Here is a 27,649-nt window from a genome sequence, read left to right as displayed (position 1 = left end):
AAATAAACACAACTGAGCAATTCTGTTTCATACAAGATTTTTTTTTATTAGAAAATGAGATGCAACAGAGCAATGAATCAAACAGCAATGTAGGCACAGCTTTCAGCAGCCTGTGCACAAACTTAACTCTGTGGTCAACTGTGTTGAACTTTAAAACATTCTCTGAGCTCTATGTACAAAGCCATTTATGAGAATCCTGAAAACAAATTGGGGGAGAAACTGGACTTAAAAAAAGGATTTAAAAATGCCATTTTCAGTCCGGCGATCAGAAACTGAGAGAAAATCACATTTTTAATATCTACACAATCGGCTGATAATAGTGCAGGGAAGAGAAAAAAAAAAAAAAAAAAAATTCCAGCCTTTTCCATTTGTTTACTTGAACACAGGTGGTGCACAGAGGATTATAGATAAGGACATGAAGTAATAAGAGAGGGACCGGAAAAAAGGGAGGGAATCTGAGAGAGAGGTTGGAGACAGACTTGGATCAGGGAGACTCCGCTCGAACACTGTTTGTTCTTTCACCGGGTTCGGGACTGTGGTGTTCTTGTTTTACATGTTCTCGTCCATTGCTGGATTCTCTACGGTGCGAGCGCTCTTTGCTGCGACTGCGCTTGTGTGACCGCTCCTTACTATGGCTGTGATCCCGCTTCCTGTTCTTCTCCCCTACTTCCTGCCTGCTCCTGCTGCCTGAGCGAGAGCGTTTCTTACTAGATCGCTCGGTTCTGTGTTTCCTGTCTCTGCTTCTGCTCCTCGAGCGCTTACTCCTCTTTTCTTCCCTGTGCTTTCTATCCTCCTTATCTTCCTTGTGCCTCCGCTCTTCTCCCTCTCTTCTCTTGTCTTTTGACCTCTCCTGATCTTTATGATGCTCTCTGTCTTTCCTGCGACTACGCTCTTTCTCACTCTCTGCCTCCCTCTCTTTATCTCGGTCTTTCCTGTCATTCCGCTTCTCCCGGCTCGGACTGAGACTCCGACGTCGTTCCTTGCTACGGCTGTGTCGACGTTCTGTGGTTCGGTCTGGTGTTCTTGAACGCCGTCTATCTCGATCTCTCTCCCTGTCCCTCTCTCGGTCCCTGTCTCTATCCCGGTCCTTTCCCTCCCTTTCTTTGCGTTGACGATCTCGTTCTCTTTCCAGTTCACGGTCGAAGCTGGCACCATGTTTTTCTTTGTGATGGCTGCGACTCCGGGAACGATTTTGGGATCTCTTGGGACTCTGACTTTTCCTAGGTGTCCTTAAAACACAAACATAAGAACACAAATCATTGAACAGAGCGCACACACACAAGACACCTTGTCAAATAGGAGAGAGTGGGATAATTTTGTAATAGCAACAATATTTCTTACATTATAACATCACAAGTTATGCAAGACAGTATCTGCTGTAGCCAAGTAACTCATAGTAGAAATTAATTTATGCATTTCAAAAAGAATTACAACCTAAAATGCTGAACAAAACTTTGGGCTACTGTTTAAGTTATGTAAACTATAGGGCTGTACTGTCTCAGTCGATTAGTTGATACGTTCTGGTTCGACAAATTCAGATGGGTTGATTTTTTTTTTATTTTTTAATACCGGGTTCATTTAATTTGAAGAGCTCATTTCATCAGGTGGAAAGCACTAACTGCTAATGGTGGTCTTTTTCAGAAAACCCCTGTTTCACAGGTAACAATCTGTCTTCAGAACACCCCCCTTGTTTTCACTTGTTTTGGATTAGCCCAACCCACTGGAGAAGAGAGACAGATAAATAGGCTATAGAAGGTTTGATGCTGAATATTTATTTAATTGTGAGCATTTAATAGTCAACAAAGACAGACAGTGTGGCAGCATTTTGTTAAAATTGATAACGGGAAAGAGGTCAAATGCAAAGTGTGCAAGTAATAGTTTTACCTTCCACAGCTCGCCGACAAACATAACATCTAGAAGCAGTAAGCTAGCTTGTTTGCCCTGTCTGTTTTGAGTAACGTTAGGCTATATGAACATATCAGAATTGGCATATCAGTTATGCACTTTATTTTATTTCTGCTCTTGATCTGGTTTGCTTAATAAATATGCTTTTTTATTAAAGTGGACGTGCCTTTTGTGTTTATTAAGAGTGAACAGTCTATTCGTGTCTCAGCCGTGAAGCTGAGCTCATGTTCAGCCTCAGCGCAAGGACATGCACAGAGTGGCTGAAATTATAGTGTCCGACAGTCATAACTTATAACATATGATAAAAAATAATTGTCTAAATTATGTTGCATATTCCTCAACAGTTCTTGTGATATCACTAGTTGACAACAGTACTATTTTCAGAAATCTTAGGCTATGATATTGTGCAGGCGTATGTGATGCAACGCCGTCAGACTTGTGTGTCAGACTCATTTCAGTGCAAAATAATTAGATAAATGACTTAATATACTCTAAATAGCCAACTAGTTTGTTTATTTATAACCAATTTAGGCAGACAACAAGGCTACCAAAGTTCTGCGCACAGCGTGCAGCTAATTAACTTTTTTCTAACGTGATTTTCAGTCGATAATTTCAGGACTTCAGTCGACCAAGATTTTCTTTGGTTGAGTACAGCCCTAGTAAACTGTTAACTTATGTAAATTATTTAAACACGAGTCAGAGTAGCTACACCATAAAACTTCCCATGAACAGACGTCAATTGTTACAATACAATGTAGCTGCCAGATATTTACCACCATTATTAACTTCATCAGACTTGAATCAAGAATGTCCATAATGTTTAGTATGATAGAGAGAAAATGGGTGGAAAATAAACAAAACAAAATATAATTAAAAAGCATCAGTGGTAAAAAAGTAGCTTCACGCATCTGTGCCAAAATTACTGGTATTATTGGGACATTTATCCTATCCCACTAAAAGCTTGTGTTGAAACTTTAAACCATTAAAAATGGTTGGTGATCTTTCAAACAACATGACAAACACTAATCATGGCTGATCTGGTTGGCCAAATAATCTCAGCCCACCCACACACAAAGACTGTACCTGGAACGGCGCTTATCTCCATGCCTTGCTGAATCGGTTGCCACCACCTCCTCCTCTTCCTCCTGCTCATCTTTTTGCAGGGGTTTACGTGGTCGGCTCTTCATGTGCTGGTCAATTGCCTTCTGCACAGGAACAGGTATTCGTGGGAACAATGTTGAGAACCATTCCAGCTTGGTCAGGAAGGAGCGGAGCATCTCTCCGACCGTCATTACACATCCTCCTCCAGCCTTCACGTCCAACTCCTGATCACAGAGACAAGGAAGGAAAATTATTAACACCACAACTTTAGACATGCACTTATCGCATGGCCTCTGTTAACACAACGCTAAGGATTAGACCCAACACCATTACACTGTAAACTGTCCAAAATAAAATGCTTTATTTGTGATGACCAAATACTGAGTCTTCACCTCTGCTCTCACCTGACTTAATATTCAGTATTTAAAAGGTGCCCTAGAATGTGAAATTGAATTTATTTTGGCACAGTTAAATAACAGGAGTTCAGTACATGGACAGGACATACAGTGAATCTCAAACACCATTGTTTTCACCTTATTTAAATCTCATTTTTTTAAACACCCCTGAAAAATAGGTGAATCTCCACGTAACACAGACTGTGACACAACAGTAGGGATCCTTAAAATGTATGCCTCCAAACATTTGCATATGCCAGCCCATGTTCAATGGCAGGCTGAACTGCGCAGCAGAAGCATAGTAGTTGCTCAGTGTTTGGATGGGAACATTAACAAGTATTCTTTAGTTCCTTCATCTGAGACTCTGAAGAAACAATGGCTTAATTTTATTTTCTTTGGAAATGCACCAACAACTTCCCAAAGTTGTGTATGGTCCAAACATTTCACAAACGACTGTTTCCTCAACTTGGGCTAATACAGAGATGGCCTCGAACGTCTGAAAATAAACCGAGCTACCAAGCAACAATTTCTGATGTGTAATTGTTCAAGTTCAGACAGGTAATCTTTCTCGCAAAATCGCTCACTACTGTTTATGCATCAGCAAGTCACCATTGCATCAGTGACTAAAATATCAACTTCACATCGTTTCTTTTAGTAGGACGAAAGAAATCTCATTTATATTGTGAATAAATTATATACTGAAAGCGATCAAAGAACAATATTTCAAAAGCGCAAATTTATCTGGACAACTCGTTATGAAATCAATGACGCACGTTACACTGCACAACGAAGCTTTTACTGTAGAGTGCAGACTGAGAGTGCAGAAGCTGCGTTGCAATAAGATTGAAGTAAAAACGTATTCGAGAGAGTTTCGCATGTAATATGTAGCTATTTCATATGCAAGCATGTTGGCCAATCACAGCAGTGGCCAGTTACACTGATTCCCACAGCAGACACGCCCCTTCAAACAGAGCATTCAAACCAGAGGCAAAAACTAGGGAAAATGCCGTTTATTTCTAAATTATGACTATTTTTGATCTAAAAAACACTAACATAAGGGTAACCCAGGAAACGTTATAAAATAATAAAATAACCCCATTCTAGGGCACCTTTAAAATAATATTGTTGTTTTTGTTTGTTTCACTGTCATTTTGGACTACTTTATGATAGCAAATAAACAGCATTAATGCCATTGTACTAATAACTCATTCACGAGTATATAAATCTGGTCATGTAATGCCCAATCCTCCTTATATAGAATAAAAAGGCATTTTCTAGCCTGCTGGTCTCGTCAACATTTAAATACATGATTTTAAATGGAACTGCCTGTCTGCATTAATTTGTATTATATCAATGTTTAATAGTTCAAATCACTGCATGAGCTTAAAATAATTAACTTCCACAATGTCTCTTACTATGCACTGACTCAAAATAGGTGCGATGCTGAGGAGGTTGCAGGTCAGCTGACATATGATGCACCGGTGACTGTGAAGGGGTGGAGTGGGTAGGTGAGCTTTTCTAACTGCACTCAGGAACGCCAGCCAAGAGTGTGGAGCACACCCTATATCCAATCCACCCGCATCACAAGGGCCATCTGGGAGAGAGAACAGGGCAGTCAGCCAGAGACACACAACCACCATCATGCCTGGCAGCAATGTTTGCTCAATGCGAATAAGATCTCCTTTACTGGAATATATTTTTAAACGGATAATATATTACTAAATACATAATTAGTGGGTGTGCAGGTGCATGAGGGACGAGCCAGAGCCCAGTAATGGATATCTGATATTTACAATAAAATAGAAATCTCTATGAGTCATTGAGAGTGTCATATACAGACTGCCATTATCTGGGCTAAGAGAATATGGCAAGCAATCACTACAGAGGAACCACCTTCACATCTAGCTTAAATGTGCAAAGAATTTGCTTGTGATTTAACTGTGTATATTATAGGGAACATTAAGCCAAATGAGGTCAAAGGTTGAAGGACAGCAATGTGCATCACAATCAGCATATGGCCTAAAGCTTTCTGATTACAACTATGTACATTAGAAATAAGAGAGAGATTAAGGCATTACCCGTGGTGACATACCTCCTCGTCGTCAAGAAACTCATCATACCAGTCAACCAAGTCAGGAGGAGGTTGAGTATACCTGAAATACACATGACATAAGTGTATATTCATTGGGATGTGCTGTGGTCAAACTTAGAAATATACAGTACACCATCCAAAATAATGTAGCATGACCTAAATTATCTTGTATAGGAGTCAAAATCTGCTAAGGGGTAATAATGGAAAAACAGTCTTAAAAAGTGATTTTGACTTACTTACAACAGGCTCTTTAATTTTAAATAAAAGGTTTTTGATATGAGACCATACAAACAGCTTTTGCATTAAACCACTCCTTTCCTAGTATAAAAATGAACTTGCGATAGATGAATGTACATTTTTTGGCAAGCCAAACTTCGTTTGGCAAAATAAATATCATTAACTACTCAAAAAGCATTTAGAATGTCTCCAGCACGTTTGAAAAATACCAAAAATCAAACAAATTTCACCCCTTATGCACGGTACCATGTTGGTTGGAATATCAGGACTAAAAACCTTGTCATTACACACTCATGGGCAGCAATCACTTAACCGAATATATGCCGGCTAAGAAATGAATAATTATTACCTTACGATTCCTTCTGTTTTCAAATCCACATCATTTGAATACCACGACATCGATGTCTGTCAAAAAAAATAACGTGCACAATACACGTTAGTATTTACGAGAAGCAGGGGTCCAGCGTGCACACGCATTTCCTGGAAAACCCACACTACCTGAGGTTTTGAACGAGTCTTTCCGATAAGAGGGAGAAAAATGGGGGCTTAAACATGCTGTCTGTCCGAGACGATAACATGCCTAATAAATAACGCACTCAAGTATAAATTAGTTCTTTACTCTAAGTGGTTTAAAAGATTTAACATTTTCTCTAACTTTGATCAATGCTTTAATTTCCCAATAAATTATTATATATTTTTTTTTTTCATGGTGTGTTACATTTAATTATCACTTAGCAGATTTTGACTCGGATAATTTTGGGCTCTTCTGCTCTACATATTCCTTAGCAAAGGCAACAAGTTTACCTTCCACGGGAGTGTTAAAAAGCTAAATATTAAGAAAAAAAAAAAAAAAGACAATTGAAAATAAACTCCTGAAACAAAGAAACTCAGTTAACGTTAAAACATCTGAGGTGGATCCAAGTCATACCTGATGTACATAAAGCCCAGTGCCCTGATATAGGGTGAATCTGTGTGGGTGATGAGACCCATCACTTGTTTGCGGGTCAGTTTCAGTGTGAACAGCTTATACAGCAAGCAAAATGCAGTGGACACGATCCCACCAGTCCCAACTCCTCGAACCTGCAGGACAAACATCATGAGATTTAAAGCTAGACACGTTTTAGATCAAGTGAATCTCTCCCTTTATTTAATCAAAATGACGAAGAGGATGGGAGGATGAAGTTGGAGGTCTCAAGGCACGTACTTCTACTTACCCCTCCGCACATTCCCGTCTGTCCCGCTGTCTTCCTGCTGCCTTTTTCCCATGGCTCCACATGATTGACCTGATAAAGACATTTAAATTAGATTAACATTAGACTTAAATGTATTCAAACCTGGCAAAAAATTGAATACAACTATATTATACAACTCACCCCTGTTCTAAATAATCACCAAAATCACATCAATCCAACCACACGCTTTTTTCAAAATAAATAAACTTGTATTAGTGCACTAGTGAAGCTAATCATTTTAACCTTAAACACTTTTACTTACAGATAATTCTTTAAAATCAGAATCGTGAAAAATCATTAAAATAGAAAAGACATTAGAATTTTATTTGTTGCAACAGTACTGGCTAATGCAAAGTTATGATTTTAGTAGTAGAAATAAAGCTGTTCATAGTACCAAGAACAACAGAGAAATAATATTAAAATCACTTTAATAATTTTCTTTCCATCTGATTAAAGATAAAACACTGACAACTAATCAGTTTAAACGGACGTTTCACCCAAAAATGCTGTCATCATTTACTCACACTCAAGTTGTTTCAAACCTCTATGAATTAATTTCTTCTGCTGAATACAAAATAATACATTTAGTATAATATGGGAAACCAAACAGTTGATGACCCCATTGACTTTCATTATATTCAGAATAAAATACTGTTTGGTTACAGACATTCTTCCAAGTATCTTCTTGTGTGTTCAGCAGAATAAAGAAATGCATGCAGGTTTGGAAAAACTTGTTAGATGGGGGTATAAATCACACAGTGTAACGGTAGCTTAATTTATTTAAATGCTTTTCCCCCTCAAAATTAATTTTGTCATTCTCCAGTACAAATATCTCAACTTATGTAGCACCTATGTACACCAAACTTTCCAGTTATACAACTAGCAGTACTCTGAAGATTTTTTTATTCTGACAATTATTTTTCAGAGGGATTTGTTAAAAAACATTCCTAGTCTGTTTTTTTGTGACATTTTAATAATAATATAAAAAAGACGAAAACCGATTTTTTAAGGGTATGGACAGTATATTTTTTTGTCCTAGGTAATGAAAGCATATCATGATATCATGAAATCCCTCTGAACATTTTTTCCATCCTATGTGAGGAATTTTGGAACCTGGCTTTATCATGTTGAGATCTATCTACCAAAAATATATGCAAATCACACATTTAATGAGAAGGCCCAATTTGCATGATTTCATACAAATTTGAAAAACTTGTAATACTCTTTTATATACTAGTGTAAGTAATCAACTGAGCACGTTTCATGGTATCGTTTAAAACGTTTACCCTATTCACCTGTACTGTCTCGCCTTAATAACTAAACTGCTGTTGCTGTTATCTGGAACCATAAATACCCATTTACTTCACTATTCGGAGTCACTATTTGTTGAATGCTTTTCAAAACAATTAAAGAAAATTGTGACTGAAGCGGTCAATAATATATTAAAAAGACAAAGTTATAGGGTTATATATATATATATATATATATATATATATATATATATATATATATATATATATAAAGTCAGTGATACGAGTTTTGAACAACATGTGGATGAGTTGATGACAAAAGATTAATTTTTGAACTTAAGCTAGTAACTTAATTGCTGTAGCTAACGTTACATTTGAACTAAGTTAGCATAGTTAGCCTTTATGGCCCAACACTGTCTTCTTTAGCATACATCATAAACAAAGCAAAATTAGTTAATTAAATTAAAAAATATATATATTTAAGGTTACGTCTAAAAGAAAAATAACAACAAATGAGCCATCTACTCAAAGAATCAATAATATGAAATGGAAAAGTAAACCGCGGGCTTCACGGGATGCGGCCCAGGTTTGTTTCACCACCTTGAAGTAAATCTCGTCAACCACCTCGTGGTACGTCTTGAGTTCGTACAGCTGCACCTTGAAGTAGGGAGACGACAGGACGTTAGTCAGGATCATCGGGTTGAGGTTCATAGTCTTCTCGTTGCCCCATAACGGCAAAACGTTGCCGTGTTTCCCGCCGGCCGGTTTGCTCACGGCCTGCTGCTGTTGTTGCTGCTGACTAACCGCCATGGCTGGGCTTTCACAACGCCATTAAAATTCACAACTAAATAAAATGACCGTTACCCCAAACGAATATATCTACAACGCGTCAAACGAGGCGCGCGAGTGGTGGACCGACGTATCTTAATTCATTCGAATTAATTTTATATATCTTTTGACTGTTTTCTATGTAATGCTGGAAGACGCACGGGAAACGTTCTGTTACGCCGAGAGTTGTGGGGACAAGATGGCGCGCGGAAGAGGGGCGGATGGCGGAAATGGAAGCAAGCATGTGGGTTGCCATGTGTGTAACAGTGAAATACTCCTCACCAAAAGGAAGAAATTTGTGAAAACTGCGAGTAAAAATCATCTATCGTTCCATGTGTTTAAACCCATGGCTTAAATATTTATGTAGTCCAAAGTGAAAACAAAATATTTTTGTCACTGGGTGGAGAAAAAGTTAATTGCTTTTCCTAGGAGGATGTTTACAAATTATATGGCAACACGGTCCTCCAGCGTGGTTCGACTTCGACATGGCTTGTACCCATGCTTATTATTCCTGATGTCTTGCAGAGGCCATAATATGATACTTAATCATTGTTTAAGTCTATTTTTCCATATACTATTAGTGTTTGGTTGGCATTGATGGTCTAAATGTCATTTTCTTGCCCATTAGGGTTAAGATTTGTGAACAGTAAAGTACTTCTACAGCAAGTTTATAAGATATGGACTATTATGTGGAGTGTTACATTATGTAGTTTACGTTGATATAATTCATAATATAAGTGTGAATTCAAAAAGAAAAAAAAAAGCACTCAACAAGAGCCACATTAGATGTGCAAAAAGACAACTGCCAGGCAAATCAGCAATATGATGACAAATCAAAACTATAGAACCAAATATTATATAATGGTTTTATTTTTTTAAACAAAATTTACGTTATTCTTAAAATGCAACATATTACATATTGAATTTTGACTGTGCATTTAATTACATATATTTTATGCAAAAAACAAACAATAAAAAAAAATAAATCAGGGAAAGACGTTCATGGTTGAATTTTTATTTTTTTTTGGTTTCTGTAGGCAGTATTCAAAAAATATGAAACAGTATTTAAGAAACCTTCAGGTATATACTTGATGACCTTTATTATTTGAAACGTCAGACATTTCTTTCTTTTTCCCCCCCTACTTTTTAACTTTTATGTTACAACTGAAAAACCAGAACATAAATGAAATCCACATTTTCTTTATATACAACTAACTAAAAATATACATCTCTGTAATCTACAATATGAAATCTGATAAACAGTTCTTTTTGTTAACCTTTAAAATTGGCACATTTTTTTTCAAACAAATACTTGCAATAATAAACTCATTTTCAATCCCTTAAAAAAATAAAAGGATCCTGCTTAACTGAAAAGAGAATGCCTGTAAAACTAATTTGGATTATGCCATTTTAACAGAGGCTTCTCATTTCTAATGACTTGAAAAACAGTCAAGTATACCAGTTAGTAACTCACTAGTTTGTGGCTTTATTTGACATGGTGTTGAACCAATATAGCACAGACCAGCTGTCCTCTGTTTACAGTATAGTTATAAAGTTTTCTTTTAAATTAACATATTTGTAACATTTAGACTACCTTTATGGGTGGTTTCACAAAAAGACTTCTATCAGAAATATGATTTCAAGTTTCAAGTCTACTTGAAATCAGTAGTATACTAAATATACTAATAATATAGTATAATTTATTTTTTCCCCGTCTTCAAATTAGCAGCATCCGCTAAAGGAAACACAGGACAGTCCAAAGTGCATCAGTCCATGTCATTTGATTGAGTCCATCCATGTGATGTTTTTTTTTTTTTTTTATACAAAAAAAGTTCAAATAAAATAGGTCTGAAATACTGCAACACACCTTTTCGATTACACCAGTGGTTCTCAGTGACCTTTAACCATCTATTTTTGGTAAAAGAGTACCAATCCAAGCATTTCCTGTTACTGTGAGTTTAAGCAAAGCTTTTGTCTATCATCAGAGCTTGACCAGTAGGGGGAGCAGTGATGTCACAAATCCCTAGAGCCCATGAATGTGTCAGGAGCCCAGTATAGAACTGCTGCTTATGATTGAAGACAACTGCTGTCTCCTCCTTTGACCCAGGATATTACATCACCTTCCACCGTGGATGTTCAGTCTAGCGTTTTATAACCACCTGTTCAAAAGCTCCAGCACCAACCCTGAATGACAGAAAGGGAGAGAGAAAGAGACGAATTATATTAAATTACTAAATTACATTGCCACCATACCAGAATTAAATGAGCAAAATACCTCTCTACCTCTCAATAACATGCTTCCCATAATGGAAACACAATGACACAATGGACATGCATCACACGAGGACAGCATAAGCAGAAGCTGTGGTGACCTTGCGGCAGGGATGTTAGATAATATATCTCACCTGGTGTGCTGAGAGCCCAGTGCTGTGCTTCCTCCTGGCCCAACAAACAGACGAAGACCCTCCTCTGCAACACACGTATTTAGACTATATTGACTTTTTTAAAAAAAGTAAAAAATAAACATATCAAATGATGAACACTAAAATGGGCAAAAGCATCTCTTATACTTTCACTGAAGAGGGAACTTGAGTCATATTTAGGGGTCACAATATCATTTTTTACCACCAGAGCTCTAGCAACCACACATAGCAATCCCTTAACATTACAGCATCAACTTTTGAATGAACAAGCACCAGTTTGAAGCCATTCTGGTCATACACGACATTTATGTACATGCGCATATAATCATCATATTACAATGATTTCTAAAGGATCACGTGAGACTGAAGACTGAAGTAATGGTGCTGAAATTCAGCATCACAGAAATACTGTAGATGAAATGCATTAAAATAGAAACCAGTTAATATGACTGTTTTTACTGTATTTTTTATGAAATAAATGCAGCCTTGAGGAGAATAACAAACTTATTTAAAAAACATTAAGCTATATTATATATATATATATATATATATATATATATATATATATTACACACACTCACCTAAAGGATTATTAAGAACACCATACTAATACTGTGTTTGACCCCCTTTCACCTTTAAAACTGCCTTAATTCTACGTGACATTGATTCAACAAGGTGCTGAAAGCATTCTTTAGAAATGTTGGCCCATATTGATAGGATAACAGATTTGTGGGATCATGATGCACATCCAGGGCACGAAGCTCCCGTTTCACCACATTCCAAAGATGCTCAGATCATGTGACTGTGGGGCCATTTTAGTACAGTGAACTCATTGTCATGTTCAAGAAACCAATTTGAAATGATTTGAGCTTTGTGACATGGTGCATTATCCTGCTGGAAGTAGCCATCAGAGGATGGGTACATGGTGGCCATAAAGGGACTGACATGGTCAGAAACAATGCTCAGGTAGGCCGTGGCATTTAAACAATGCCCAATTGGCACTATGGGGCCTAAAGTGTGCCAAGAAAACATCCCCCACACCATTACACCACCACCAGCAGCCTGCACAGTGGTAACAAGGCATGATAGATCCATGATCTCATTCTGTTTACGCCAAATTCTGACTCTACCATCTGAATGTCTGAACAGAAATCGAGACTCATCAGACCAAGCAACATTTAACTAAATGCATTGAAGCAACTGCCATGTGATTGGTTGATTTGGTTGATTAGGTGAGTGTGTGTGTGTATATATACAGTATATATATATATATATATATAGAGAGAGAGAGAGAGAGAGAGAGAGAGAGAGAGAGAGAGAGAGAGAGAGAGAGAGAGAGCGAGAGAGCGAGAGAGAGAGAGAGAAAAGTTGTAGTGGCAGCTGCAGGTTTAATGTTGCTGTCTCTGAGGTCTATCCATGAGTCAGAGAGAGAAGAGGGGAAATTCAATCATCTGTTTGTTTGAGACTGTAGTAACCATAGTAATCTTTTATTTTGACAAAACCACAATGTGGTGCATAGTAATGCAACTGTGCATCTGCAGTAAAACACAACTCAGAATTTCCTTATTCTATAGTTTGTGTCTACTGATCTGAATACAGTTTGTACCCACTATGGGACAGTGGAACACTCTGTGGTGTAGTGTGAAGCTCTGCACGACTTGGTCATACAAAACATGTTTTCGTGTGTGTGCCCGCCATTGGTTGTTTCTCCATAGCAACCTGTTGTTATGGAGATATGAATGATGTTCAAATGTAAACTATATATTTTTTTTGTATTTTTAAGCCATTCAAAATATTTATAGAGGTAGGCCTATTTCTGTCTTTATATATGCATATGTGTACCCTCCCTGCCAAAACATAATTTAGCCCTGGTACCTTAAACTCCACTTATACTGTGCATATGTTTTTATTTGTGTTTATAATGTTACATTTTTTTTTACATAAATGCTATTTTTTTTAAAAAACTTTCTACTCATCGAATCCTACATTTTTTTTTTATCACTTTCCACAAACAACTAAGAAGCAACTGATCATGCGACAGTGAAGACTGGAGTAATTCACCTTTGCCATCACAGGAATACATGACATTTTAAAATATATTAAAATAGAAAACAGTTGTCTTAAATAGATAAAAATACAGTTATTGTGAAATATTATTACTAGGAAATGCAGCCTTGTTGAACTTGGTGAGACTTTTTAAAAAAACATAAAATACAAGTAAAATCCTTTTTTTTTTTTTACCTCTATAAGATCTGGACTATAAATAATACATGTATCAAGGTGCTTTGTGTATTTCAGGAAAGGTCGGTTAAATCAAAGTTGTTCTAATTGTACCTTCATTACTAGAATCCAGTATGCTGTGGCTGAAGTCCTGACCCTGTAGGATCGTCTCAATGATATCATCAGCATCCACTCTGGTAGCGTCCATTCGCTTTAGTTGACACTCAACCGAGTCCTGCTTTACAGGGTGCCTGAAATAAAAACATACACATTTTGTTCATGGCTTCATTTAAATGTTTCTCTGAAAAACATCTTTCAGGAAGAGTTAAAGTGCATGTTTACCTGTTGGCTGTGATCCCACTGTGTGACGGTGTGGCTAAGTCCTGGGGCAAAGGTGTGCGGGACTCTCTGTCCTCACTGGGCTCTGGTAGACTGCCAATCCCAGTGGAGGCACTTCCCGCAGACAAGTTCCTCCTATGCGAGAGCTCCGTCAGGCTGGAGGAGCACGAGTGACCTGTGCTGTAGCCTACAAGGATGTCCAGACTCATCAATATTATGATATAATATTATGTAAAAAGCCAAAGTATAATAGAATAACTAGTGGTGCACGAAATATCGGCCGCCGATATAATATCGGCCGATATGGTCAATTTTTTACACATCGGTATCGTTCTGATGTCAAAATAGGGCCGATGTGAACAGGCCGATAATCAATCCTGTGTATTTGCGTGTGTGTAGACGTGAGTGTATGGCAAGCCGTAATTTAAAGTTAATACTCCTTCCCGTACTAGTCATAAATCAGTTTTGACTAGTCATAATTCCAGTTCCAGATATCTCTTCTGCAATTTTGACTTGTCGTAATTGCAATTAAGATATCTACAATGTGATTGTGACGAAAAAAAGGTTTAAATGCTAAAACGGCTTGCCATATGAGTGTGGGGATGGGGATGTTTTGTTTTTGTACGAGCGAATACATTTCCAGCTGAAGTTCTGTCAGTTTAAACATCAAGCGCAAGAAGACTGGAACTTGCGCACCGTTTTCGGTCAGCCTTACTTTTGTCCCACCAAAGCCTTTTTTGAGTGGTGAGTGATGTAGATGACTGATTGCTGCGCTTGTTTAACTAAGAGAAGGAGCAGAGAGATTGAAAGCCCCGGTAGCGCGCACCATCTTCAATCTGTCTTGCTCTCTCTCCCTCCCTCGTGCATAATAATGAATTGAGTTGACTGAATAGGCTTTATGCACGATCGCTTCCGCGTTTTGTCTCAGCCTGCCCAGTTACATCTGGTGAAGCCGGTTTTGCTTTAGGTGGAGATAGTGTCAAATTACAAAATTGCATACAAATTGCTGTTTACAAAAACTTCCTGCGGTTAACGTGAACGATATTAACAACACTGTGAGGCAGTTGGCTGTCACACATAAGAGTAAAAAAGAAAAGGGCTTTAAATGATATATTTCGAGCTACATCGACAACTTTGAGGGTGAGAATTCTCTCATATCGTGCAAAATCTGACTAGCGAATCAGTTTCTAAAATCTTTGTTTCCGTGTGAAAATGAATTTTATTCAAGTTTTGAGGAAGTAAACCAGCTGGCTGGCTAAATCTTTGAGAATACACAATGGTAAAAGATCAGAAGACCGAAGTTTTTTACCACTGGTTGTGAATTGTGTTAAAATAACATTGCCCTATCTTCTCTGAAAAGCTTTCCACAGATAGGTTAGATGACAAACCACACTAAAAAAAAAAAAAAAAATCCATCTAGTGATGAAATGTTTTCTGTATTGAGACAAATCTAGTGCGATATGCTAAACTGCCTAGTTAATCACACAACGTGTGCCGTGGTCCGTTAATGACACGTCAGATTTGCGAACTAATGACTCATTTGAACCGATTCACTTTAATGAATGGTTAAAACAACTGATCTGTCCAACACTGAACTCAAGAGACATACATCAGAAACACTTCCATTTATTAAATTCTAGAGTACATTAGTTACAATTCAAGTTTCTATGCGGATTTACTCCATGACAAAACCACCCCTGTCAGTCAGTTCTAGAATGATTCATTCTTTCCAAATTGAGCTATTCAAGTCATCTGGTGAAATTGATTTTATATCGCAGAACAATAAACGCAATGACATTTGTTTACCAATATCATGCAGCCCTAATCCTCACTATGTGTTTTCTATACAGAGATATCGACATCGCTATCGACCATAACAGCAATATTAATATTGGTTATCGGTATCAGCCACAATTTTCACATCAGTGCATCACTAAGAATAACAGAAAAGCAATACATTTGGTGTGAATGAACAGACCAGATAACTTGGACTGCTGGCTGGCGTAACTGGCGTTTCTTGAGTGGCCACACTTTCCAACTTCATCTGGAACAGAACCATGACTTAAGCCACCTTTTCCTGGGTTTTCTAGAAGATAAAATCCAGTGGATTGTTAGCGTCATTGTGAATTTTGGGATGGTTGAAATGCAAACTGGTGTTTTTTACTCAAGAGTAGGGATGTGCCCTGGTGATGGAAAAAATATGAGATGGGAGTAGAAATTATATTTCAATGTTTTTGTGTACGCTTTTTGTAAGACTGGGAAAACCGGAAGAACTGGAAGAGAGGGCTACTCCCTAAGAAAACAAAGGAAATTAATATTCAGTGGTGGAGGAAGTACTGAATCTCAGTACTTAAGTAAAAGTACAAATACCCAGATAAATATTTACTTTAGTAAAAGTAGAAGTAACACAATGACAACCATACTTAAGTAAAAAGTACTTTATTTTAAATGTACTTTAAGTATTAAAAGTAAAAGTACTTGCATAACAATTTATTATCTTAATGTCTATTTTCTAATGATTAATAAAACATTTAATTCTAACTCATTCAACCTAATAGCCTACTCCTATAATGATGTTCAATAATGATGGAAAAAAATGTCACCATTTCTGAAACAAGCTTGCAATTAGGCAATACACATCATCCTTACTATATGTTAATAACTATGTTTGGCAGTAAACGAGATTCATTTATGGTGTAATTCTGAACCTCTTGGCTTGCCATAATCCTAACCAAACCAAACATATATTACACACGGTGTGTTTCCTATGCACGTAAAAACAAATTTTCGCGTATGAGTTGCACGATAAACACACTGCGTGTGAGACGCATTAGTGTGACCGGGTTGATTTACTGTATCTATGACAACCAAACGTCACTGGTGAGACAAACGTGCAACGAACGGACGGTCAGATTACGTTTTGGCCGGGGAAAAACTGATCAGAAAATGTAACGAAAATGTAACAGAAGTTGTAGAAATGTAGTGGAGTAGAAAGTATAATAATTGCTGCAAAATGTAACGAAGTAAAAGTAAAAAGTAGGCACTATTTATTCTACTTAAGTAAAGTAAAGATACGTGAAAAATGTACTTAAGTAAAGTAACGAAGTATTTGTACTTCGTTACATTCCACCACTGTTAATATTTGAACTCTCTCTTGAGAAACTAGCAATCATACTGAGTCAATCACCTACATTTCTTTCCCTTCACTCCTTTCCCCCCATCTCTCTGCTCTCTCATACAAAGGTCTCATCCCCAAAGAAGTAAAACAAAAGGTAATACAGTTTTTAAGCAGAGGAGGATGGGTCTTTCATGCCAAATGGCATCCTGTCCTAAAAGGTGTAAACTGGCATTAATACAAATTCTCATTGTAAGCACATGTTTAGGTTTCTGTCTTGGTTTGAGTATATAAAGCAATGTCTCAGCGTGATTTTGCAGCCAGATTAGCCCGTAATGCTGAATGTCCTCGGAGGCTCAGCATTACTGTATGTATTTTTCCTAATGTCAGGTATGCATCTTTTTCTCTTAATCTCTGAGCATTTGATGTTTTGTTTTGATTATCCGTGAATTGATTATGTAATTGGTAAATTGATAAATTGTTAAATTTGATTTTATTCTGACTTATTTTCCTAATTAGATTAAACTAAGTCTAGATTTGAGTGGGGCATAGGGCACACCAACTGCGATTTTAGAGTTCCGGCTAATATTTGGTACCAATTCAAGTGTATTTGGGCTGCAGAGGCTAAAGAATTTCCGTTTAGGACAGCAAAATCAACCAAACTATATAGGGTGGGTCTTACCTCTGTTTTAATGTAACGTTACTCTATTTAACTGTACGTGGGAAACCATGGCATGACCAAACCAAAGCTACTACCAGAGAAGTAATATTGGTTAGCTTATATAGTATATATCATGACCTCTGAATGTTTTATTTATTATTCACGCCTTTCCGAATAAGGTATTCGGCTTCTGGCACTGATCCCTAACTAGTAATAAGAGAATAACATGCACTACCTGTCAATAGTTTGCAATCATTTTGATGTTTTAATGTTTTTGAAATACATTATTTTTTTATGCATACCAAAGCTGCATTTATCAAAAATATAGTGAAACCAGTATAAATTTAATTAAAATAACTGTTTTGTATTTTAAAGGGCACCTATTATGTCCTTTTTCACAAGATGTAAAATAAGTCTCTGATGTCCCCAGAGTGTGTATGTGAAGGTTTAGTTCAAAATACCAAACAGATCATTTTTTACAGCATGTTTAACCCGTCACTTTTTGGGTCTGAGAAAAATGTGCCGTTTTAGTGTGTATCCCTTTGAATGCAAATGAGCTGCTGCTCGAGTCATTGAACCTCACAAGCTCGCCCTCAGTGGCAGGACAATCTCATCTCACGGAATAATAATATCAAAACAAAAACTCAATAGCGGTGTTCATTTTGACCCGACTCGGACAATAATGCCCACAGAGCCAGAGAATACGTATATGCTGTATGTTGTCATCTGCTTTTATCCACTATTAATACAAGCCTGCTGTAGCGGATCCAGTCCGAATGATGGCCAAAAATATACTGATGAGTTCAATAAAGTTTATTGCACATCACACTAAAGATGAAGCATCAGTGTTACTCCAGAAAAATCACTGTAAGAGCTGAATAAACACAGTATAAGAAGATGAATGAAAGTCTTAAGGGGTTGGAACAACATGTGGGAGAGTAATTACAGACAGAATTAAATTTTTTGGGGTAAACTAACCCTTTAATAAACTGGTAAACTTTATATCCGTAACACGACTCGGATGAACTGTAATAAAGTGCGCGCTTTCACTTTCATTTCTGCCGTGATCACTGATCAGTAACATAAGGCCTATCGCTCTGGAGACTGTAAACTGGATCACGAACAGCTGGTACAGATCCATCTTCGAGTAACAACGAGAGTAAATGACGACTGCTATGTTCATTCTTACATCCAACAACAAACCACCTCGATCGCTTAGAAGACATTCTTGTCTACAGCTGCTCAGTGTCGAAGTAATGGCTGAGTGTGTACAGCTCACTCAGGGCAGGTCTATGCTAATACGGCAGTGTCCGTCAACAGTTGTGGGAGGGGCTTGAGGAAAAAATTCATCGCATTGCCCCGAATCTAACAACGGGTTGTTCTGAGACAGTGCTTATAATTTATGGGGATTTAAAAAAAGAAAGTTCTTCGAGTAGAAAGTTCAAAAGAACAGCATTTATTTGAAGTAAAAATCTTTACATTATTCATAAATGTCCTTACTATGACTTTAGATCAATTTAATGTGCCTTTGCTGAATAAAAGTAAAACTACCATTCAAAAGTTAAGCAGCAAAAACTGTTTTACATACATTACATAAATGTAGCGTAAAAATATTTGGTAGTTTATATAGGTGGTAGATTTTTTTCTATGTGTGGATTGTCAAGGTACCTGTACAGGTAAGAGTTGCTTTCTGTGTCTCTCCTCTTCTGTCCTCATGTAGACATGTCTCTGTGTCTCCCGGAAAACCAATGGTCATTGATGTGGATGGAGGCCTGGAAGAATAAAGAAAATGTCACCATTAAAAACATGTAACTGGAAATCATAACTGTAACTGGAAATCATAAATGTAATCAAAAATCTGTAAATCATAAATGTAACTGGAAATCATCAACAAAAAAGACGTTGTTGCATATACAAAAATCACATAATATAATAAGAATACTATTCTTAACTTCAACTTAATATTTTTTACAAAACATTATTTTTAGTGCCAGATTTACTAAACAGGGCAAAGTAGCAGGAGAGCAAAAGACCCGATGGAAAGTTCTGCGCTTGATCCACTGATGCAACAGGAATGAATGAACACAGATGCAGCCAGATCATTTCCATAATGACCATTACAATCTACCAATTAGCTTCTGGTTTAAGACATGCTTTTTAGGGACCAAACACCAGTGAATTGAATAGCGTAAACCATAGTAAATCTTTAGACTCCTACATTCCGGCTCCCAATTGTTTGCCCAAGAGCCTCAATATTTTGAAAGGTCAATATCAGGAGGGAAAAAAAAGTCAGGGAGAAAATACAAAAGCAGAATGAATATGTAAAAAAAAAAATAAATAAATAAATAAATGGATAGACTGTCTTGATGCACCAAAAAAAAATATATATATAAACATAACTTGTTAAAATTACAGGAAGTATAAATGAAAACTAGACTGAAATGAAAATGTGAGTGGTGCTTGCCGTGGCAAAATTCTGTACTATGCAATTAATAGGGTATTTTCTGTGATTGCTAGAAAGCAAACTCCCAAGTCTGTACAATGTTCTGGACTGGTGCTGAGATATGGGGTGTTAGTTTTGCCATTACATTGCTAGGGTGCTCTAAATTGTTGACTAGACAGTTATCAGGGTGATAGTAATAGACAGGACAGATGCCTTCCTGAATCAAAAGAGCCAACCCCTTTTTCTCTATGATGTTCTGAAACTGAGATACAGCTTATTCATGCTGTCATACAGTTGATAGGGTGTTATAAATTGTTGCTAGGGCATGGCCAAACAGCTTTCAGTTAAATATTTAAAGACTACCTGTCAGTCTGTATCAAAAGAGCCCATCCCCGAGTCTCTTGTTGTTGAGTCTCTGTTGTTCTGCTGCAGAGACACAGCCAATTAATTGTATTCTATGGTTGCTAGGGTGCTCTAAATGGTTGCTAGGGTAGACAGTTGCCAGGGTGATATTTAAAGACTACATCTTTAAATCAAAAGAGACCACCCACTTGTCTGTAGAATGTTCAGATATGATCCATTCTTTTTTCAATATTAAGTCTATGGGGTGGTTGCTAGGATACTATAGACCATTTTGCAAGGTGTAAACAAAACTGGTCCAGAATCACTTCCTGTTTCAGTTTTTTAACACTACATAAAAGTTGGGATAAAATACAACCAACAGAACATATAAAAGTGAATCAAAAAGTTAAACAAATATCTTTAAGATTATTTCTTTACATGTGAAATAAAGAAAACAGTTACAAACTAAAACAGGAAGTGTTTCTGGACAGTGTTGTTTACATCTTGCAAAATGGTCTATAACTGGTTGCTAGGGCATAGCTACAAAAGTTTAAATGTAACTATATATTGGCATTCTGATGCGGAGATACAACCTCACATATTTACGGCAATGTAAATCTATGGGATTTTATTTCGACCACTTTTTTTGCCCGTCGGACGAACATTGTAAGATAAATTAAGTCACATCCCACCTATCCTCAATATAAGCCATATGATTTGACACCACATTCATGGGTCTACAATAAAAGGTGCGGCATGAGTTACATAATGAAGTTTTGTCCAGAAGAATAATAAGTAAGAGGAATAACAATAGTGATGCAAGCACCACTAATAGGGTAAAAAAAAAAAAAAAAAAAAAAGAGGTTGGAAAAAAAAGTCCAATGTTTCAACAGAATGAATAAATCAAACAACTTTTGTTACTTTAAGATATTTTTGTATCTTCTGAAGCTCAAAAATCTACAATTCGTAACTGAACAGCATGTAATTTAAAAGTATGGAAATTTCTCCAGTGTTCAAAGTCATAAAGGGTTGAAAAAATAAATAAATAAAAAAGGGCGAGTAAAAACTGAACCCAGCCAGGTCATGTAAAGTATATGGAACAAATAATCTATAAACCACTGATTTCAGAAGGATATTAATCTGACATGTCACTGGTTTTAGTGCCTCTAAAATGACAGTGATATAAAACTATGACGTACCAGCCAGAGCTAAAAGCACTTCAGGCGCAGTATGAGCACTCCCACACACACTATCACACCTCTCATAAACACATACTCACAGGGAAACACCACCAAACACTTTGATTTAGCACTCGGAGTGCGTATGACTATTTTTGACAACCAACTATCCACGGTGAAGGAATAATACAACTCTCACTGAATCACATTTCAAGAGGATAAATATATTTTATATCAGGTTAATGATATTTTCCACGGCCCAACCCAACCCTTACCTCTTTTAAACTAGTGGGGACCAGTAAAATGTCCTCGCAAGTTGATTGACACGCACACACACACACGTTTATTTGAGCTGTGTGCCAACTCGCTTATATAACAGGAAGCACATCTTTCAATGTGTCAGGGTGCTTTTTGAGATGATACATTTATCTCCCACTAAATGTCAACTATTTCAACATACACGCAAACGCATGCTGCACAGTTACACTGATATGAAACCATACCAAATGTACTCCTTCAAGTCTGTTTAAGCAGAATCAGATCAGCATAGAGAGATAAAGCATCAAAATAAAGATAACTTATAAACAAAAAAAGTTAATTATTGACATTAAAAAAAATAAAAGTAATTTTCTATTACAAACAACCTTGGCATTACCAGTGCTGAATAACATTTAATTACAATAACATTTAACACAAGAAACATTTCTTATTGCTATCAATGTTAAAAACAATGTTTTTTTTTAAATTCTTTCAGAATTCTTTCATGAATAAAAAGTTCAAAAGAACAGCATTTACAGTCACTTTTGATCAAATGAATATTAAAGGTTAATATTATAATTAATATCTTTTAAAATAGAAATACCCCAAAACTTTGAACGGTACAGTAAACCTGCCACATGAACTAATTTTCTGAGGTTATAGGCTGCAGACACTAAAAAAAAAACACACACATGTGTGTTTGGCTAAAAGCTACCAGGAAGTGGTTGAATCAGACTTCCTGTGTTTATGCGGTCCCAGACATTGGTGTCAGACAAACCGTATTTCACTGCGGAAGAACACTGGCGCAAACTCACATACTGGCATCTGCACACGACAACATAAAAGCATCACGACAGCTGTGCCTGAATTGTCACATCAACAAGGTCATTCTAAACCGCTGGGTTCCTCAATGTAATATCAATAATATCTTGTTGAAAAGACCAGTTTAGACCAGAAAGAATTGCTGGTTTGGCATTGATCTAACTGGGTTAACAGCAAATCTCCACTATGGCTAACTATGGTCACAAGTTCCATCGTTACCAACACAGTTCAATGGAACCTGCGACCATAGTTGGCTAACGATGATTTGGGAAAACACACCCCAGCATGGTCTTTTTGTCTCATTCATTATGCCTCGTTAAACCAGGTGGTTCGAAGCTGAGGAAAAGCTTCAAAACATATGCTGGTCTTTTCAAATTTGAATATATATAAATTAAGGGAGAACTTACGTTTTAAAGCAGGGATCGCCCGACATTAGCTGCATATTGATTATCACCTAGAAAAGGAGAGACAGGTGGTGAATAGTTATATTTAGATGTAGCAGATTGAATATTTCATTAATACCCATTACCCACTGAAAACATCAAATACTGGAGTATTGTGTGATAAATTGTATTTTCATGAAGGATATAGCCATGGCTCTAATATCTGATTGGATGAGCCATGTTTGAAGTTACTGTAAAATAGTCCAGATAAACATAAATTGATGAATTAACATATATATTGTACAAAGTTGACACTGTTTTCTAAAAGTCATAAACACAGAGCTTAGTCAAAGGGGATTACGATTCTATTTTTGCATAATTCCTTTGCAATAGAGAATAGATATACTTTTTCACGACTGATACAGATCGCTATTATGTTGAAAACGCATAACGTGGGAGTAGATAAAAAAAAAAAAAAAAAACAGTCTTTATTAATATCCAGAGAGATAACACAACCACTTAACATCGACGATAACGGACAAATGAACTAGGGAAACTCAGGGCTTAAACACAAGGAACAAACAAAGGGAACTAGAATAATCGTGATTAAACACGTAGCAAAAAAATAGAGCATGAATGAGTAACCTTTTGGAAACTTTAGTTAATTTTTGAAACTACTATGGGAACTAAACCTATGGGAACTAATATGAATAGGCAAACAGGAACAGAGCAAATATGGCAAAAATATGGCAACATGTATGTTTCCAACTGTTAGACTGCAGTGATTCAAGTTCAAAGGTGTGCATGGATCTCTACAGATATTAGTGAAGGCCTGTGGAATTATGTTTGCCCTCCAAACGGCTTCAGGCGGAGGTGGAAGGATACAGGGCTGTGGAATTCTGGGGGCGCTGTGAACAGCTCTAGGCATAGGTGGGGGTTGTGGATTGGAAAACACAGCTCAACACAGGCCGGAGCATGACAGACATAACCCACATGAAACGGAACAACACCGCACACAGATCCGAGAGGACCCATCCCCTAGCAACTGCATATTTATGATATAAATAAATGAAAGGATACAATATAGAGAGCATGTGATCTCAAGACAAACAGGGCAAGTGTGTCAATCTCTTTGTGTACATCTGCATTATAAAATCCTAATATAATATCATTTTTATTTCGGGTGAACTATACACATTATACACTCATCTAACGGATTATTAGGAACACCATACTAATACTGTGTTTGACCCCTTTCGCCTTCAGAACTGCCTTAATTCTACATGGCATTGATTCAACAAGGTGCTGAAAGCATTCTTTAGAAATGTTGGCCCATATTGATAGGATAACATCTTGCAGTTGATGGAGTTGATGTGGGATGCACATCCAGGGCACGAAGCTCCCGTTCCACCACATCCCAAAGATGCTCTATTGGGTTGAGATCTGGTGACTGTGGGGCCATTTTAGTACAGTGAACTCATTGTCATGTTCAAGAAACCAATTTAAAATGATTTGAGCTTTGTGACATGGTGCAATATAATGCTGGAAGTAGCCATCAGAGGATGGGTATATGGTGGCCATAAAGGGATGGACATGGTCAGAAACAATGCTCAGGTAGGCCGTGGCATTTAAACGATGCCCAATTGGCACTAAGGGGCCTAAAGTGTGCCAAGAAAACATCCCCCACACCATTACACCACCACCACCAGCCTGCACAGTGGTAACAAGGCATGATGGATCCATGATCTCATTCTGTTTACGCCAAATTCTGACTCTACCATCTGAATGTCTCAACAGAAATCAAGAATCATCAGACCAGGCAACAACGTTGTGGCTTCACAAATGCTTTGCTGCATACCTCGGTTGTAACGAGTGGTTATTTCAGTGGTTATTTTTGCTCTTCTATCAGCTTGAATCAGTCGGCCCATTCTCCTCTGACCTCTAGCATCAAGAAGGCATTTTAGCCCACAGGACTGTCACATACTGGATGTTTTTCCCTTTTCACACCATTATTTGTAAACCCTAGAAATGGTTGTGTGTGAAAATCCCAGTGACTGAGCAGATTGTGAAATACTCAGACCGGCCCGTCTGGCACCAACAACCATGCCACGCTCAAAATTGCTTAAATCACCTTTCTTTCCCATTCTGACTTTCAGTTTGGAGTTCAGGAGACTGTCTTGACCAGGACCACACCCCTAAATGCATTGAAGCAACTGCTATGTGATTGGTTGATTAGATAATTGCATTAATGAGAAATTGAACAGGTGTTCCTCATAATCCTTTAGTGAGTGTATGCGTGTTTGTGTCATTATACCTTCAGTATAGAGTTGTCCTGACGTGTGTTTTTGGTGTTGTATCCCTCCAATAGGCAGCGCCGTGTGGTGCTTCCTGAACCAGCAAACTCAGCCAAGTTCAAATCAGCAAAACCAAGCTGTGTGACACACACATTGCATCAATGCCAGTGATCTGGTAGAAAACGTTGCCATAATCCACAAATAAACAGAGCTTACCTTTGCAAATGTCTTCCCACCTTTCAGCTCCTTCATAAAAGAAACACACCAAAACGTATTCAATCCAACACAGAAAAGAACGAAAGAGTTTATTCTTAGAGCCCAATTTAAGAATCAGAACAATCGTTAAATCGTACCTTTCTTACAGATATCCGAAAAACACAAGGTTCCAGCACCCCTGTCCCTGCATTAGCACACAACTTGCATAAGAAGGAGAATCTTTTCTTCCATTTAACACAATTCACCAGAACTGGCTCTCTGCAGAAGAAACCACAAAAAAAAAACAGTGAGACATATAACATGATAAAACAATAGAACTACAGATAAATAGAAGGATAGTCAGATGATAGATAGATATAGATAGATAGATCCTGAAAGTTTATTTGAAAGATGCACAATGTAAATAACTATAACAAATAACTGTACATAATACATGTACAATTTATGCAATAAAAGGTTTTCATTTAATAAACAAAGATATGTTTCTATTTTTTTTTTTTTTTACAAATATGAAATGGATCAGTGGAAGAAAAAATACAGTGTGTAACACTAACAGGATAAACATTTCTCAGACAGTCTTAGCTCAAGTACACAAGAAAATATCTTTAAGCAACACAATTAACGTTACCGCTGCAATATTAGGGAAAGTGATTTAGAAAAAGTATTTTATAATAATGTCTTTAAGCAGGAAAGGGCTTAAACAGCTTGTTATGTCTGTTACGACATACTTGTTCTGGTTGTGAAAGACTACATTCTGTAATCAATATTTCGGAATAATGCTTCCTAGGAAGCAGCTGTGTTTCTCACTGACTTTATATAGTCAGTGTTGTACTGTACTCATTCATAAGGCTCTTCCCTTGTTTGTCCTGAAAACACAGTACAAATAATGCCACGGCAATGAAGTAAAACTGCATCTGCAGAGTTCAAATGGAGGAACGTGAGGGAATGCTAACGTTACCATTTTGTAAAATGCATACTGTTGCTGTAACAAGTGAGTCCAGCCTTGACGGTTAAAAGAAGGAAAATAATTGCTAATCAGACACTGCCCACTTTTGTCCTGTTGAGTCCATGTAGAACACACCCCCCTCTTAGCGGCCAGCCACATGTTTCTCTATATAATAAAATTTCAAATTCTACATTGCCTTTTTAATATCTCAAAATTAGGCAAGCTAATAAAAAGATGAATTTTAATATCAAAAGCAACACTCTTCTTAATCAGTCATACACTCATAACCTATTGTTTTACATTATTATTATATTTTATACATAAATAATAACTGTTGTCACTTCAAATAATAAAATATAATAAAAATCCAGCATGACTTGCGATTGTCTCACCTCGAAGACTCCTCTGAAAAGCCACCGTCCGTAAGTCGAACCTTGCAGAACAGAACTCCATTCACAATTGGGACAGATGACAGCTCCTCCAGCTCCACATCCACTTTAAACTTAAACCTTTTCTTTTTCATCATGATGAACGCCATTAATCAAATATGTGAAGGACGACAGCTTTTCTTTTACACTCCCGGAAAAGGTTTCCAAAGAGAGGAACACAAACTCCTTGACGCGCGCCTTGAATGCATTAGTCAGTGTGCGTGCGAGACGATAGTTTTTTTAAATGGTGCTGTGTGTGAACTGCGTCGAAATGACAACTGACGACACTTTAAAATAAAAGTCCTTCCAAAACGGTTCATAGACAGAATAAATATACGTGATAATTTATTTGTAATATTTGGATTATTTATGTAAAATATTTTGTACCAATTACATGAAACTTATTTGTCAAGTTACGTGTGCCAATGCACAATGCATAAAGTGTATGGGGAAAGTAGACAGCTGGAATTAATAATATATGGGTATAATATAATATAATGGATATACATGAAGTTTGCACAAATCATATTTCATATTGTTA

General features: G+C 37.1%; 2 protein-coding genes across 9 annotated transcripts; both read right to left on the bottom strand.

Moving 5' to 3' along the window:
• Positions 1-20: 20 nt before the first annotated feature.
• On the bottom strand, positions 21-9,254 carry prpf38b (pre-mRNA processing factor 38B). Of its 8 annotated transcripts, XM_039657546.2 has the most exons (8): positions 8,813-9,254; positions 6,935-7,013; positions 6,659-6,810; positions 6,080-6,135; positions 5,480-5,554; positions 4,817-4,995; positions 2,989-3,230; positions 21-1,229 (listed from the first exon to the last, which is right to left on the bottom strand). In XM_039657546.2, exons 5-8 carry the CDS (start codon positions 5,517-5,519, stop codon positions 485-487), a joined length of 1,206 nt encoding a protein of 401 aa, XP_039513480.2. In that variant the 5' UTR covers positions 5,520-5,554; positions 6,080-6,135; positions 6,659-6,810; positions 6,935-7,013; positions 8,813-9,254; the 3' UTR covers positions 21-484. The 8 variants fall into 8 exon arrangements, with proteins under 8 accessions (XP_039513480.2, XP_088987194.1, XP_088987192.1 ...); XM_089131068.1 differs by lacking the exon at positions 4,817-4,995 and having other exon boundaries at positions 5,494-5,554; positions 8,813-9,251; XM_089131066.1 differs by lacking the exon at positions 6,080-6,135 and having other exon boundaries at positions 8,813-8,837.
• Positions 9,255-10,845: 1,591 nt separating this feature from the next.
• eeig2a (EEIG family member 2a) lies at positions 10,846-27,365 on the bottom strand. The gene is made up of 11 exons (XM_039657622.2): positions 27,073-27,365; positions 25,872-25,992; positions 25,735-25,764; positions 25,539-25,655; positions 23,249-23,295; positions 19,467-19,570; positions 16,001-16,108; positions 14,026-14,209; positions 13,798-13,934; positions 11,446-11,509; positions 10,846-11,224 (listed from the first exon to the last, which is right to left on the bottom strand). Exons 1-11 carry the CDS (start codon positions 27,216-27,218, stop codon positions 11,182-11,184), a joined length of 1,101 nt encoding a protein of 366 aa, XP_039513556.1. The 5' UTR covers positions 27,219-27,365; the 3' UTR covers positions 10,846-11,181.
• Between the last annotated feature and the right edge of the window lie 284 nt (positions 27,366-27,649).

Source organism: Pimephales promelas, chromosome 5, assembly GCF_988280905.1.
Source record: "Pimephales promelas chromosome 5, fPimPro1.hap1.1, whole genome shotgun sequence".
In the NCBI taxonomy this organism is placed as follows: domain Eukaryota; kingdom Metazoa; phylum Chordata; class Actinopteri; order Cypriniformes; family Leuciscidae; genus Pimephales; species Pimephales promelas.
The sequence above is the reverse complement of the archived record's forward strand: the minus strand, read 5'-3'. Positions and strand labels throughout refer to the sequence as shown.

What these genes read in the sequence shown, in the direction of transcription:
- prpf38b (XM_039657545.2), bottom strand. Translation starts at nt 9,022, where the DNA reads ATGGCGGTTAGTCAGCAGCAACAACAGCAGCAGGCCGTGAGCAAACCG. An exon ending in AGACGGGAATGTGCGGAGGG is followed by an intron (nt 6,811 to 6,944) that starts GTAAGTAGAAGT and finishes TTTGTCCTGCAG; the next exon opens with GTTCGAGGAGTTGGGACTGG. An exon ending in GGAGATAAGCGCCGTTCCAG is followed by an intron (nt 1,230 to 2,988) that starts GTACAGTCTTTG and finishes TTGTGTTTTAAG; the next exon opens with GACACCTAGGAAAAGTCAGA.
- eeig2a (XM_039657622.2), bottom strand. Translation starts at nt 27,218, where the DNA reads ATGGCGTTCATCATGATGAAAAAGAAAAGGTTTAAGTTTAAAGTGGAT. An exon ending in TTTTCAGAGGAGTCTTCGAG is followed by an intron (nt 25,993 to 27,072) that starts GTGAGACAATCG and finishes TTTCTTCTGCAG; the next exon opens with AGAGCCAGTTCTGGTGAATT. An exon ending in TTCGGATATCTGTAAGAAAG is followed by an intron (nt 25,765 to 25,871) that starts GTACGATTTAAC and finishes TCTTTTATGAAG; the next exon opens with GAGCTGAAAGGTGGGAAGAC.